The 16,360-nt window shown below is 41.6% G+C and overlaps 1 protein-coding gene across 1 annotated transcript in view; it reads left to right on the top strand.

The window, feature by feature from the left end:
* NAMPT (nicotinamide phosphoribosyltransferase) overlaps nt 1–12,789 on the top strand; it is a 69,232-nt gene extending 56,443 nt beyond the window's left edge. Inside the window, exons 8-11 of the mRNA XM_040412753.1 lie at nt 5,137–5,256; nt 5,627–5,767; nt 7,552–7,686; nt 12,048–12,789. Coding sequence (XP_040268687.1) covers nt 5,137–5,256; nt 5,627–5,767; nt 7,552–7,686; nt 12,048–12,158 — 507 coding nt within the window. The 3' untranslated portion in view covers nt 12,159–12,789. The remainder of the gene's footprint in view (nt 1–5,136; nt 5,257–5,626; nt 5,768–7,551; nt 7,687–12,047) is intronic.
* Nucleotides 12,790–16,360: the final 3,571 nt, after the last annotated feature.

The raw sequence follows: 16,360 nt of genomic DNA, 5'->3' as shown, positions 1-16,360 counted from the left end.
ATGTAGTAGTGTTACCTGCAGTCCTATGTAAAACCACAGATAACACTAGTGCTGATAATGTGATCGTGTTACCTGTAGTCCTATGTAAACCACAGATAACACTAGTGTAGATCATGTAGTAGTGTTACCTGCGTCCTTAGTGTGCCTCTACCACAGACTCCATGCTGGTGGTGCTGCCTCCTCTTCCATCTTCATCTTGCCCCGCACAGAATGTCCTGATGCAGCTGCGTCAAGACAAAGGGAACACTGTGGGCATGGTGATGGTGACACACACACACAGGGACAGACACACACACACACACACACAGGGACAGACACACACACACACACACACACACAGGGACAGACACACACACACACACACACACACAGGGACAGACACACACACACACACACACACAGGGACAGACACACACACACACAGGGACAGACACACACACACACACACACAGGGACAGACACACACACACACACAGGGACAGACACACACACACACATACACAGGGACAGACACACACACATACACAGGGACAGACACACACACACACACAGGGACAGACACACACACACACAGGGACAGACACACACAGGGACAGACACCTGTGTAATCATCAACCAAATTCTATCTAAAAGGGAATTCCACCTTTAGTTATGCTCCAACCTTTTGTTACCTTCTAATATGACCCCCACTGATTCCCAGTACTGAGGGAACATGGACTGAGGTTTAAAAGGGAATTATCAACATGTACCACAAGGTGGTCTAAACCGTAACCCATTAGGCACTGGCTAGACTGTGGGATGGAGTCTAAGCAATGCCTCATGCACACTGCTGTTATGCGTCCGTTCCGTGCATTGGTAACCACAATTTGTGGTCCCCAATGCACTGGCAACGTCCGTGCGGCGGCCGGGACAGATTGAGACCCATTCAACCTGAATGGGTCAATGATCCGGCCGCACCGCACAAAAAAAAACATGTTCTATTTTTTTGCGGTGCGGAGGCACGGACGGAAACACCACAGAAGCACTCCGTAGTGCTTCCCATTGAGCGATTGCAGACCCATTCAAGTGATGCCCACGGCCGGTGTGCATGAGGCCATAGACACAGAAAGGGGCACACACACAGGGACAGACAGACACACACATCATGGCCCTCAGAATACACCCAGATCTGTATGATAAACCCCTTTAATTGCACCAGATTCCACTCCACTTGAACCCCACTGCCCCTGAGTGCTCCACCTGCCCACTCATATATGAGCTCCATATGCTTCCCCTCATGAAGTTCTGTGTTCTCCAGCAGCACATCCTACCTCACTCTGCATCTTGCAGGCACCCACAGCCCCTCCTCCTTCCACAAGCTGCTGCTGCCGTCAAGGTTTGTCATGTGACCATGAAGGAGCATGTGACCAGTGATGTCACAGAACTCCTTCTAACAACTACATTCTAGCATAGGATCAATCATCTACCGAAACTCCATCTACCGTGTTCTGAGTTCTGGGGCCGCTTACCCCAGCAGTGCACATGGCGAAAATTGTCTGCATTGCTGGGGTAAGCTGCCCTAGAATTCAAAACAGGCAGGACACAGCTGCAGGAGTGCGCAGGCACAGTGGGCCCCCTCCAGGAGCAGGGGGCCTCGGCGTTTGCCGGGTGGTGGCGCCGGCCCTGGTAAGATTGAGTAGAACATATTTCCAACATTCTGCATTATTGCATGTATAGTTTCTTTACATATGGTGTGTGATAGATAGATATATAGATAAATCCACATATATTATATATCTATCTATATTATATATCTATATCTATCATATCTATCTCTCTTATACAGTCAGGTCCATAAATATTGGGACATCGACACAATTCTAACATTTTTGGCTCTATACACCACCACAATGGATTTGAAATGAAAGAAACGAGATGTGCTTTAACTGCAGACTGTCAGCTTTTAATTTGAGGGTATTTACATCCAAATCAGGTGAACGGTGTAGGAATTACAACAGTTTGCATATGTGCCTCCCACTTGTTAGGGGACCAAAAGTAGTGGGACAATTGGCTTCTCAGCTGTTCCATGGCCAGATGTGTGTTATTCCCTCATTATCCCAATTACAATGAGCAGATAAAAGGTCCAGAGTTCATTTCAAGTGTGCTATTTGCATTTTCAATCTGTTGCGGTCAACTCTCAAGATGAGATACAAAGAGCTGTCACTATCAGTGAAGCAAGCCATCATTAGGCTGAAAAAACAAAACAAACCCATCAGAGAGATAGCAAAAACATTAGGCGTGGCCAAAACAACTGTTTGGAATATTCTTAAAAAGATGGAACGCATCGGTGAGCTCAGCAACACCAAAAGACCCGGAAGACCACGTAAAAAATCTGTGGTGGATGACTGAAGAATTCTTACCCTGGTGAAGAAAACACCCTTCACAAGAGTTGGCCAGATCACGAACACTCTCCAGGAGGTAGGTGTATGCGTGTCAAAGTCAACAATCAAGAGAAGACTTCACCAGAGTGAATACAGAGGGTTCACCACAAGACGTAAACCATTGGTGAGCCTCAAAAACAGGAAGGCCAGATTAGAGTTTGCCAAACGACATCTAAAAAAACCTTCACAGTTCTGGAACAACATCCTATGGACAGATGAGACAAAGATCAACTTGTACCAGAGTGATGGGAAGAGAATAGTATGTAGAAGGAAAGGAACTGCTCATGATCCTAAGCATACCACCTCATCAGTGAAGCATGGTGGTGGTAGTGCCATGGCGTGGGCATGTATGGCTGCCAATGGAACTGGTTCTCTTGTATTTATCGATGATGTGACTGCTGACAAAAGCAGCAGGATGAATTCTGAAGTGTTTCGGACAATATTATCTGCTCATATTCAGCCAAATGAATCAGAACTCATTGGACGGCGCTACACAGTGCAGATAGACAATGACCCAAAGCATACTGCAAAAGCAACCAGAGTTTAAGGGAAAGAAGTGCAATGTTATGCAATGGCTAAGTCAATCACCTGACCTGAATCCGATTGAGCATGCATTTCACTTGCTGAAGACAAAACTGAAGAGAAAATGCCCCAAGAACAAGCCGGAACTGAAGACAGTTGCAGTAGAGGCCTGGCAGAGCATCACCAGGGATGAAACCCAGCGTCTGGTGATGTCTATGCGTTCCAGACTTCAGCCTGTAATTGACTGCAAAGGATTTGCAACCAAGTATTAAAAAGTGAAAGTTTGATTTATGATTATTATTCTGTCCCATTACTTTTGGTTCGTTAACAAGTGGGAGGCACATATGCAAACTGTTGTAATTCCTACACCGTTCACCTGATTTGGATGTAAATACGCTCAAATTAAAGCTGACAGTCTGCAGTTAAAGCACATCTTGTTCGTTTCATTTCAAATCCATTGTGGTGGTGTATAGAGCCAAAAATGTTAGAATTGTGTCCATGTCCCAATATTTATGTACCTGACTATATATCGTATCTGACTATATATCGTATCTGACTATATAGCGTATCTATCTATGTATCGTATATACAGTCCTGATCAAAAGTTTAAGACCACTTGAAAAATTGCAAAAAATCATATTTTACATTGTTGGATCTTAACAAGGTTCTAAGTAGAGCTTCAACATGCAACAAGAAGAAATGAGAGTGAGACAAACCATTTTTTGAGCATTTAATTAATTGAAAATAACGATTAAACTGAAACAGGCTGTTTTTCAGCTGATCAAAAGTTTAGGACCACATGCCTTTTAAAAGGCCAAATCTGTGCAAAGATGTGGATTCATTGTCATTTTCTGTCAGGTAGTCACATCTTTTGAACGCAGTCGGGTTATTGAACTGCATAAGCAGGGTCTCTCACAGCGCGCCATCGCTGCTGAGGTGGGACGCAGTAAGACAGTCATTTGGAATTTCTTAAATGATCCTGAGGGTTATGGAACAAAAAAGTCAAGTGGAAGACCCAAAAACAAAATTCACCAGCACTGAGCCGGAGGATCCAATTGGCTGTCCGTCAAGACACTGGATGATCCTCGACCCAAATTAAGGCCCTTACTGGTGCTGACTGCAGCCCCATAACCATCAGACGGCATCTGAGACTGAAGGGCTTCAAAAACAAAAAAACGTCTTCAAAGACCTAGTCTCCTTGAACGCCACAGAACTGCTCGTTTGGACTTTGCAAGAGAGCACCAAACATGGGACATTCAAAGGTGGAAGAAAGTTTTATTCTGTGATGAGAAAAAATTTAACCTTGATTGGTCCTGATGGTTTCCAACGTTACTGGCATGACAAGCAGATCCCACCTGAGATGTTTTCTACGCGCCACAGTGGAGGGTGCGCCATAATGGTCTGGGGTGCTTTTTCCTTCAGTGGAACAATGGAGCTTCAGGAAGTGCAGGGGCGTCAAACGGCCGCTGGCTATGTCTAGATGTTGCAGAGAGCATTCCTCATGACTGAGGGCCCTCGTCTGTGTGGTAACGACTGGGTTTTTCAACAGGACAACGCTACAGTACACAATGCCCGCAGGACAAGGGACTTCTTCCAGGAGAATAACATCACTCTTTTGGCCCATACTGCGTGTTCCCCTGATCTAAATCCAATTGAGAACCTTTGTGGATGGATGGCAAGGGAAGTTTACAAAAATGGACAACAGTTCCAGACAGTAGATGGCCTTCGTGCGGCCGTCTTCACCACTTGGAGAAATGTTCCCACTCGCCTCATGGCAATGCTTGCATCAAGCATGCTGAAACGAATTTTGAAGTGATAAGCAATAAATGCAGAGCTACTCATTACCGAGTTCATGTTTGGAAGTTGGATTTCTGTTTTGGGGGGGTTTAGTTTTTTATTGGAGTTGTGGTCCTAAACTTTTGATCAGCTGAAAAACAGCCTGTTTCAGTTTATTCGTTGTTTTCATTAAATTGAATGCTCAAAACATGTTTTGTCTCACTCCCATTTCTTCTTGTTGCATGTTGAAGCTCTACTTGGAACCTTGTTAAGATCCAGCCATGCTAAATATGATATTTTGCCATTTTTCAAGTGGTCTTAAACTTTTGATCAGGAATATATATTGGTACAGTCTTTGCAATGCACATGTGGGTATTTTTGGCTATGTTTTTTTTTAAGTAGCATTTTGGTTTCCTAGGTGCTAGACATTTTAGGAAGAAAATTTCCTGTGCAAGAAAACTCAAGAGGCTACAAAGTTTTGCCACCTTACATTCGTGTTATCCAAGGAGATGGTGTGGATATAAACACTTTGCAAGAGGTGAGGGCTGTGCTACAGTGCGTGAACTTATGCCTTTGGAGATACTGCAGCTAGAGTTTGTGTAATAGATTATAAGGGGAAGTTATGTTAAACTTCTTGCGTTTCTCACTGCTAACTGTTCCACATAAAAATAGTAGAAAGCAGCTTCCTAAAAAAAATATAACAATTAACAAATATAAATAAATATGCAGTTGGCTTTCTGCCCAGTAATAAAAATTGAGGCAAGGATAAGCATTGGACTGTGTAATAGTGGGAGCACAAATGCTTAGTCAGATTACATTTAATCAAATGTATATTCTGTACCTAATATTGTTTTTATTTCAATACATGATGACTGTTCTGTGGATTTAATGCTGTATGTTGGTTTCAGATTGTAGAGGGAATGAAGAAACAAAAGTGGAGTATTGAGAATATTGCGTTTGGATCTGGAGGGGCTCTCTTACAGAAAGTTACCCGAGATTTATTAAACTGCTCTTTTAAGTGCAGTTATGTTGTGACCAACGGCCTTGGGGTATGCAGTTAAATTTAATTCTGGATTTGCCATGTTAAAGGGGTTGTCGGCTGATGCCCTCTATTCATTCCTATGGAAGCACTGACAATGGCTGAGTGGCGCGCTCAGTTATTTCTGTCAGTCCCATTGAAATGAATAGGAAGTGCACTGCGAAAGAGCGCACACAGCTCCATTCACTTTTATTGGGCTTCCGGAAATAGCAGAGTCAGCTCTCTGCTATTTTTGGCTCTCCCGTAGGAATGAATGGAGGACAGCCGCACATACGCATTGTGCCCTCCGTTCTAAAGGTAGGTGCAGGTCCCAGAGATGGAACTCGCACCTGTCGGACATTGGGGGCATACAGTTGCAAGAAAAAGTATGTGAACCCTTTGAAATGATATGGATTTCTGCACAAATTGGTCATAAAATGTGATCTGATCTTCATCTAAGTCACAACAATAGACAATCACAGTCTGCTTAAACTAAAAATACACAGAATTAAATGTTACCATGTTTTTATTGAACACACCATGTAAACATTCACAGTGCAGGTGGAAAAAGTATGTGAACCCTTGGATTTAATAACTGGTTGAACCTCCTTTGGCAGCAATAACTTCAACCAAACGTTTCCTATAGTTGCAGATCAGACATGCACAACGGTCAGGAGTAATTCTTGACCATTCCTCTTTACAGAACTGTTTCAGTCATTATCTTGGGATGTCTGGTGTGAATCGCTTTCTTGAGGTCATGCCACAGCATCTCAATCGGGTTGAGGTCAGGACTCTGACTGGGCCACTCCAGAAGGCGTATTTTCTTCTGTTTAAGCCATTTTGTTGTTGATTTACTTTTATGCTTTGGCTCGTTGTCCTGTTGCAACACCCATCTTCTGTTGAGCTTCAGCTGGTGGACAGATGGCCTTAAGTTCTCCTGCAAAATGTCTTGATAAACTTGGGAATTCATTTTTCCTTCAATGATAGCAATCCATCCAAGCCCCGACTCCAGCAAAGCAGCCCCAAACCATGATGCCCCTACCACCATACTTCACAGTTGGGATGAGGTTTTGATGTTGGTGTGCTGTGCCTCTTTAGCTGACACTCTAGGATTCTTCTTCACCTCATTGAGCAGTCTGCGCTGTGCTCTTGCAGTCATCTTTACAGGATGGCCACTCCTAGGGAGAGTAGCAGCAGTGCTGAACTTTCTCCATTTATAGACAATTTGTCTTACCGTGGACTGATGAACAGCAAGGCTTTTGGAGATACTTTTTTAACTCCTTCCAGCTTTATGCAAGTCAACCATTCTTAATCGTAGGTCTTCTCTTTTGTACGAGGCATCATTCACATTAGGCAGTGCTTCTTGCAAAAAGCAAATCCAGAACAGGTGTGTGTTTTTTTTATAGGGCAGGGCAGGTGTAACCAACACCTCCAATCTCATCTCATTGATTGGACTCCAGTTGGCTGACACCTCACTCTACTTGGCTCTTGGAGATGTCATTAGTCTAGGGGTTCACATACTTTTTCCACCTGCACTGTGAATGTTTACATGGTGTGTTCAATAAGAACATGGTAATATTTAATTCTTTGTGTTATTAGTTTAAGCAGACTGTGATTGTCTATTGTGACTTTAGATGATCAGATCACATTTTATGACCAATTTGTGCAGAAATCTATATCCTTCCAAAGGATTCACATACTTTTTCTTGCAACTGTATCAAGGTCTGAGGTGAGACAACCCCTTTAAGAAGTTCGTGTGTGTGTGTGTGTTTTGTTTTTTTTTTGTACACCTATGGATCATATATTTGTCTGCAGGTAAATGTGTTTAAAGATCCTGTGGCCGATCCAAACAAAAGATCAAAGAAAGGGCGACTGTCTCTTCACAGAACCCCCACAAACGAGTATGTGACTCTTGAAGAAGGCAAGGGAGATCTGGAAGAATATGGACCGGTAAGTGAAGCATCAGTCTACATCCTCATTAAATGGTTGCTAATCCCTGAGATGTACAAACTGCTGCTTTAACCCATAGAGGACCAGCGGCGTACATGTACGGCGCTGTGATTGGGCGGGTGCAGATGCGCCAGCCTGATCCACGGCAGGGGTCCGGCAGTCACTGATAGCCGGACCCCTGCTGCATGTGCCAGCATCGGTGAAATCACAGATGCCGGCGCATTAACCCTTGATGTGCCTGCATGTGCCAGCATCGGTGAAATCACAGATGCCGGCGCATTAACCCTTGATGTGCCGCAGTCAGAGCTAACCGCGTCACCTGCGATGTCCTTGTGGGTATTGGAGCTTCCTTCGGTCCCCATGCTGCTGTGACAGGGACCCGATGGCAGGCAAGGCAGCCCAATGCCTTCCTTAGGCATCGTGGCTGCCCTCCGGGAGAGCCTGTGAAATCTAGCCCCCTGGATCTCACAGGCAAACAGGCTGTAAGTGTATTACAGTCTGTAATACACTTATAGCCAAAGAATCACAATACAGAAGTATTGTGATGCATTGTAAAGGGGATCAGACCCCAAAAAGTTGAAGTCCCAGAGTGGGACAAAAAATAAAGTGTAAAAAAAAGTAAGTTTCAAGTAAAAAAAAAAGCGTCCTTTTCCCAAAATAAAGTAAAATAAAATTGTAAAAAAAATTGGGGAAAAAAAGAAAAGTAGATAAATTAGGTATCGCCGCGTCCGTATCAACCGCCTCTATAAAAATACCACATGACCTAAATACCACATGACCTCAAATGAACACCATCAAATAAAATAAAAACTGTGCTAAAATACCGTAGTACCAATCTAAGTCACCTCATCCCACAAAAAATTATTCCCTAACTAAGACAATCGCCCAAAAAAATAAATAAAAACTATGGCTCTCAGACACTAAAACATGATTTTATTTTTTAAATGCTGTTATTGTGTAAAACTTTGTGTGTGTATATAAAAAAAAATAAAAAATAGTATACATATTGGGTATCGCCGCATCTGTAACAACCTGCTCTATAAAAATACCACATGACCTAATCCCTCAGGTGAACACCGTAAAAAATAAATAAATAAAAACTGTCAAAAAAGCATTTTTTTTTCACCTTACATCACAAAAAGTGTAATAGCAAGCGATCAAAAAGATGTGTATGTGTGTGTATATGTGTATGTGTGTGTATATATATATATATATATATATATATATATATATATATATATATATATATATATATATATATATATATACCCTAAAACAGTACCAATCAAACCGTCATCTCATCCTGAAAAAAGAGACCTTACACAAGACAGTCACTCAAAAAATAAAAAAAAATACGGCTTTCAGAATGTGGAGACACAAAAAAAATGTTTAGTATTGTCGCGTCCGTAACAAACTGCTCTATAAAAATACCACATGATCTAACCTGTCAGATGAAAGTTGTAAATAACAAAAAATAAAAACAGTGCCAAAAAGGCTATTTTTTGTTACCTTGCCTCACAAAAAGTCTAATATAGGGCAACCAAAAATCATATGTACCCTAAAATAGTACCAACAAAACTGCCACCTTATCCCGTTGTTTCCAAAATGGGGTCACTTTTTTGGAGTTTCTACTGTAATGGGGTACATCAGGGGGGCTTCAAATGGGACATGGGGTCAAAAAACCAGTCCAGCAAAATCTGCCTCCCAAAAACCATATGGCATTCCATTCCTTCTGCGCAATGCCGTGTGCCAGTACAGCAGTTTACGACCACATATTGGGTGTTTCTGTAAACTAAAGATTCAGGGCCATAAATTTAAAGTTTTGTTGGCTGTTAACCCTTGCTTTGCTTTGTAACTGGAAAAAATTTATTAAAATGGAAAATCTGCCAAAAAAGTGAAATTCTGAAATTATCTCCATTTTCCATTAATTCTTGCGGAACACCTAAAGGTTTAACAAAGTTTGTAAAATCATTTTTAAATACCTTGAGGGGTGTAGTTTCTAAAATGGGGTCATTTTTGGATGGTTTCTATTATGTAAGCCTCACAATCGTGGCACCCCTGCTTATCCACCAGAATCGTGGCACCTCTGCTTATCCGCAATGTGGAACTGGAACTAAACATCTCTGTCCACTGTCTAGTCACCATACCTGGTCGTTGGCGCAATGCTGCCATTTCAAAAGAATTGAAGCCGTGCTGCAGTAGGTGGGCATGGCCACCACACCATGGACAGAGCTGTGTAGGATTTGTTCCTGGCACAACGCTGCTGATTACTGGGTGTTCCGGAATTAGGAGCCTCACTGATATTGAAGACCTATCCCATCATAAAGAGTTAGATCTCAGAGAAACCTTTTAAGAAGCTTTCTAGCTGTATTCTGGTAGTAAGAGAACAGTGATGTATGTGGTTTGATCAGTGTCTAGCTGTTGCTAGGTCAAGGGCAATTTCCCATAGAGTCAAAGACCTTTGTAATCTGAGACAGACTGGTTGCTAGGATGGCACTGCACTACTGCAGCATGTAAAGTGTTAGAGAGTGTATCCATAGTCACCAACAACTCAACAGTTCTGCTCATAGCTGTAGAAAAAGGGCAAAGGATCTTTACCGCAGTCCACTTCTTGGCCTGCGTTGTGAAATAGATTTCCTCAGATTAAATGTAGGTTAGAGATATTGTGTCCCTGAATAGCCATTGTGGGAATTTACCATGTTTTGTTTTTAGTTTCATGAATTAGAACAAAATGAATAATTTCTCTTCCACGCACCCAGATCTATTTTATTTGTAAAAAAATTTCCCAGGGACAATCCTGTAGACTGCTTTGTAGTCCATGCGGTCCATTTGACACTGGCCTTAATCATGTTGTAAAGGATCTCTTACTGCCGTTATTTTTGTTTCTCTTCTCTTATGGAAATACGGTATATGTGATCCTAGCCGTATCTAGATATTCAGTAGTAATGATGATGAGATACCTCCCAGTGTATTAAAGGGGTATTCCCATCACAATGATCACTGTTTAATCTGTTAATGATGTGCCTGTGATCATTTTTGTAAATATATTGTATTGGCAAATTCCCACCCTTCTTGATAAAATGTCCCAGTGTATTAAAGGGGTATTCCCATCACAATGATCACTGTTTAATCTGTTAATGATGTGCCTGTGATCATTTTTGTAAATATATTGTATTGGCAAATTCCCACCCTTCTTGATAAAATGCTTGCCCTCCTACCTCATTGATGTCATATGGCATATCCCATAGATACGTCCACCGCTCGCCTCCCGAATTCATGGGCCGTGCTTGCGCAGAGGGCACTTTATTTTCACCCAGCCGGCTGCTCATTGCAGTCCTGCATGTGCAAGGCTTATTTCTTTAGTGCCGCGTCTCATACAGAGCCACGCATGCCCTGTATGAGACGCGGCACTAAAGAAATAAGTTTTGCGCATGCACTGCAGCGTGAGCTCTCAGGGGTGAAAAAAAAAGTATTCTGTGCAAGCGCGGCCCAGGGATTCAGGAGAGAAGCGATTGCTATGTGTGATGTCAGAAAGAGGCGTGGCAGGGCGTCACTCAAACTGCCTAAGCCCGCCCAGCCTTAGAAGCAGGAAACCAGGAAGTGAACCACAGGTTATAGAGCAGGAGGAGCTGAGCAGACTGATATATAGTTTTCTGGGAAAAGATTCAGTGAAACTTGTCATTTATTTATGTAAATTCCTGCGCTTTCTGGGCTTTGAAGACAAGCAGACGGTGATTATAGTTATATAGTGAGGGCTGTCTGTCACTGATGGGACTGCCTACTTGACTTTTAAAGTCCAAAATGAGCAAGAATGTAAATGGGTAAATTACAAGTTAGGCTCCATTCACACGTCCGGAGGGTGTTTTGTGTATCCGCAATACACGGACACGACTATGTGCGTTCCGCATTTTGCGTACTGCACATCGCCGACACTAAATGAATATGCCTATTCTTGCTTGCAATTGCGGACAAGAATAGGACATGTTCTATTTTTTTCGGGAACGGAAATGCAGACCCGGAAGTCCATAGAAATGGATGGGTCCGCAATTCCGTTCCCTAAAATGCGGAACGAAATTGTGGACGTGTGAATGGGGCCTTATACTGACTCTTTTCCTATAAAACTAGAGCATTCTGCTCCGCTTCTCCTGCTCTGTATCATGCTGCCTGGAGATTATGCAGGTTCCCTTTAAGATACAACCGTGCTGCCGTTGTCCTAAACCACCTGAATGATTACAGACATGCTTACAAATCAAGGTTTAGGCTGATCAGCTGAAATGGCAGTGTTTTATGATTAAAAGAAAAGAACGTCTCTATTTAATCCTTCCTGAGATTGGCTTCTAACAGTTGTTGGTTTTATGCAGGATCTTCTCCGCACAGTGTTTAAGAATGGCAAGATAATTGCATGTTACTCGTTTGATGATGTAAGGAGCAATGCCGGACTAAAGAACAAAGAGCTGGAAGAAGAGATTTAATAGATGTATATCATTTTGTATGTAAATCTTAGATAATTCACTGTACAAACCTGTGTGTCAGTTTCTTTGTGTTGTCATTTTTTTTTTTCTATGCGGATTTGTCAATGCTTTTATCTGAATTACTGTTTCCCTCTGTCAATATCTCCTGAAATTACCCATGTCCTTCAGATAATACTCACTTCTCCTTTGTCTTGTACAGCAGAAAACTGTAAAATATATTTAATCCTAAGTGATTCCATGTTGGTGCTTGCACATTTTAATTTTACAAGCACAATTTTACAAAGCCATTGTGTTTTTAGTTCACTTTCCAATGACTTAAGAGTGGGAATTCTTTTTATATTTCTATCATCTCATTTAGTTATATTTTCTAAACTCAAGAAACGACGCAAGATCATTTTTATTTGCCTTATCTAGCTAGCACTAATCTTTTAAGTGTGTCTTATGAAAGAAAACAGCAGCCTTTGTGTGGCCTCTGTGATGACATTTTATAGATACTGTTTCATATGCACTGTATTAGCATAATGTACACTGCCATACTGCACATGAATCTATTTGGTACACATTCACTTTATAAAGCTTTAGTTGAAAGTCAAATCATTCATCAGCATAATAGGCGTTCATACCAGAAAAGCCAAAGAATAATTGTCCATACAGTTGTCACGTCCAATTACAATAAACCTCCCAAAATGTCATCCAGCATTTCAATCAACGTTTGGACTGTTTTTATTGCTGGGCGTAGAAATGATGTTTAATGTATGGGAACTAGAGCCATATTTTAAACAGAGCTTCCAGTATAGTAAGGGCTCGTGCACACGACTGTTTTGTGGTCCATAAATTGTGGATCCGCAAAACACGGATACCGGCCGTGTGGGTTCTGCATTTTGTGGGACGGAATGGCCGGCCCATAATAGAACAGTCCTATCCTTGTCCGTAATGCAGACAATAACAGGGCATGTTATTTTTTTTTGCGGAACAGATACAGAATGCACATGGTCATTTCTGTTTTTTGCGGCCCTATTGAAGTGAATGGTTCCGCATACGGTATAAAAAATGACACGGACAAAAATACATTTGTGTGCATGAGCTCTAAGGCCTCGTGCACACGACTGTATTTTTAGTGGATCAGATGTGGACCTATTCATTTCTATGGGGATGCAAAAGATGCGTACCTCATACTGTATGTCTGTTCTGTACCTCCGCACATGTCTTAAACTCTTCTTGGCCACAATACGAACAATAGGCTTTTCTATAATGGTGTGGGACCGTGCGGGTCTTGGGCTCCTGGTATCTGTGTTTTGCAGATCTGCGGTTTGCAAACCACAAAACCCTTACATTTGTGTGCATAAGATCTTATTGTCATAATGTCACGTTCTCCCCTGTTAGTAAAACATGGCAATACTGCTTCTGGTCTACCTTGAGGCTTGTAAGTAAATAACCAGACCAGTCATGATTTATTGTGTTCTTTAGGTAAGTGCATGGTGGAACCTGTAGTGCAGGTGTTTAGAGCAAGTACTTTCTTGCTATACAGAAACCCACACAATGGCATCTGTTTCTTCTTATTCTTGGTAGGTAAGGGTGTAGGTAATTCATAACATTTGTACTGTATATTATAGATGACCTGTCCCTTTTCTGACATGTCTGTTTTGGTAAATATTTGTATCCTCCATAAAATAATTCTGGTGCTTCTTTTATTTACTGTGTTATGCTCACCCTCTGCTATACCTCCAGGAAATGTGTAAGGGTACTTTCACACTTGCGGCGGAGGATTCCGGCAGGCAGTTGCCGGATCCGGCAATCCAGACGCAAATGGATGCATTTGTCAGACTGATCTGTCTCACAAATACATTGCAATACTGGATCCGTCTTACCGGGGTCATCCGGATAAAAACGGATCCGTTTTTTTTAAAGATCTACACATGCGGAGACCGGAAAGCCGGATCCGTTTTGCTGGAACACTTAAAAAATGTTGGATCCAGCACTAATACACTTTCATATAAATTAATGCCGGATCCGGCATTCTGGCAAGTGATCAGTATTTTTGGCCGGAGAGAAAACTGCATGCTGCAGTATTTTCTCCGTCCAAAAAAATGTAAGAAGGACTAAACGGAATGCTCTCCATTCAGAATGCATTAGGATAAAACTGATCAGTTTTTTTTTCCAGTATTGAGCTCCTGTGACTGAACTCAATACAGGAAAACAAAAACGCTAGTGTGAAAGTACCCTAAGTAAATTGACAACTGCGTATTACCGATTGTGGAGGCGGGGGTACAGTTTCCCTGCACAGTATGACACTTTAAAAACTGCCTGGACAGTGTCTGTGTGTAGAGACATGCCCCCCAACTGGTAATACCCAGTTATTATAGGTACCTAGGAGGTATAACAGATGAACAGTTTGGGGTAGAGCTGTAAGAAAAGGTGCTCAACAATTGGTATTTCATGGGGAATGTACGTATTTACTAAAATAGACATGTCGGGAGAGCTGACAGATCTGATTAACCTACTTTCGTGATTACCATTTTTTTGCTGTATATGAAATGGGACAGCTATGTTAGACTGAAAACTGTTAGGCCTCATGCACATGGCCGTGCCCGCGATATATGGGCACCAGCCATGTGCACACCGCATCATGGATGTGGACCCATTCACTTGAATGAGTCCGCAATCCAGAAGATACTGAGGCACGGAACCCCACAGCAGCACTATATGGGGTTCTCTCTGTGTTTAATGGGTCTGGATCCATCTGCGGCAGCTGCACGGATGGTGTCCATGCATTGGGGACTTCAAATTATGGGTGTGTGCATGAGGCCTTAAACCGATGCATATAGAAGTAAAAATCGCACTACATTTTCAGAGTGATGATATGAATGCGCAGTAGTCACAGGGACTGAGACCCTAAACTAGTATCTTACAATTTGAATAGTAGCACAGAGAGGACGAAACTAAAACCTAACGTAATTTTTTTTAATACACCTAAAACTCCAAAATACACTAACAAAGATACTTTTTTATTTTTCTTAAACATTTCATAAATGGTTAAGTTTTATTTTTCTCCTCGGCTCCACTACACTTTTAAGGTGTGTTCAAACACCTTCCCATTGAACATATTGGGGAAAATGCCACCTTGCACACGTGATGGTTTTTTCTGCTGCTGATTTGCAATCCGCTTCATAAAAGTGATGTTACTTCTTTAAAGGCGATTTTAGCTGTGTTCCCCATTGACGCAAATGGGGAAGGGCTAAAATAGTTCATTTTTTTTTTTTTTTTTTGTGGTTTATTTGCATTTTTTGCCAACGTTTCCACTGCAGATGGCAGATCTGGGGGTTTTTTTTTCAGTTAAAAGAAAATAAAAATAAAAAGTTACTTTTTTTTTTTTTTTTTTTGTGCAGCCAGATGTTAGCTGTCAGTCAATAGCATGGTGTATGGGTATGTTTTTTGGGTCAAGCGTTTTTCCATACATTTCTCAAAAATATGTGACCAAAACAATGAATGGATTTTTAAAAATGAATGAATTTCATGGTGTTTTTAACTAGCCCGAAATAAAATGCCACGAGGAAAAAAATAAACGGGAAGCTTTAGGTGAATTCACATGCAACAGATTTATATGCAGAAAAAACTAAGTCCATTCAACTGAAATGAGGTAGAAACCATGCTTTAGTCTACCATGGACCTATAGAAATTCTGCAGTAAATGAGTTCCTTTTGTATGTTTTAATCTGTTTTACAAATGTTGTGGCAGTTTGCTGTATTTTTCTATTGAAGAGTCTGTTTTCATTGTTTTTAACTTAATTTTCACCTAACTTGCCTTCTTTAGGTTTTCTAGGAGTTGTGTATTTTGATTAAAAACGAGTGTCCTGTTATTTTTACTGACTCCCCTAAGCGGTTATTGTAAAGGCCACGTGAATTATGGTATTGGAGGACTCGATCTCTGCACTGATGGACAGAAGAGTAGTTCTCTAGCTATACAGGACCATTTACTCTAGCACATTATTCTGCACTGGATATTTTTCAGAATTATTACTTCAACTTTAAGAAAAGTTGTATTGTCTGCAGTGTTTTGGAGGCCAATAAAATGTCACCCTGTGACCACTGACCACAAACCATTTAAAGTATGTAGCCTTGGAAGATAGGGAGTGTCTTGTCTGAATTTGCATTGTGTTAAGGTGGACATGTTTTGGCTAATGCTGCTGCTTACGTACAAAATCA

Source organism: Bufo bufo, chromosome 1, assembly GCF_905171765.1.
Source record: "Bufo bufo chromosome 1, aBufBuf1.1, whole genome shotgun sequence".
In the NCBI taxonomy this organism is placed as follows: Eukaryota; Metazoa; Chordata; class Amphibia; order Anura; family Bufonidae; genus Bufo; species Bufo bufo.
This window is presented reverse-complemented; position numbering and strand designations above follow the sequence as displayed.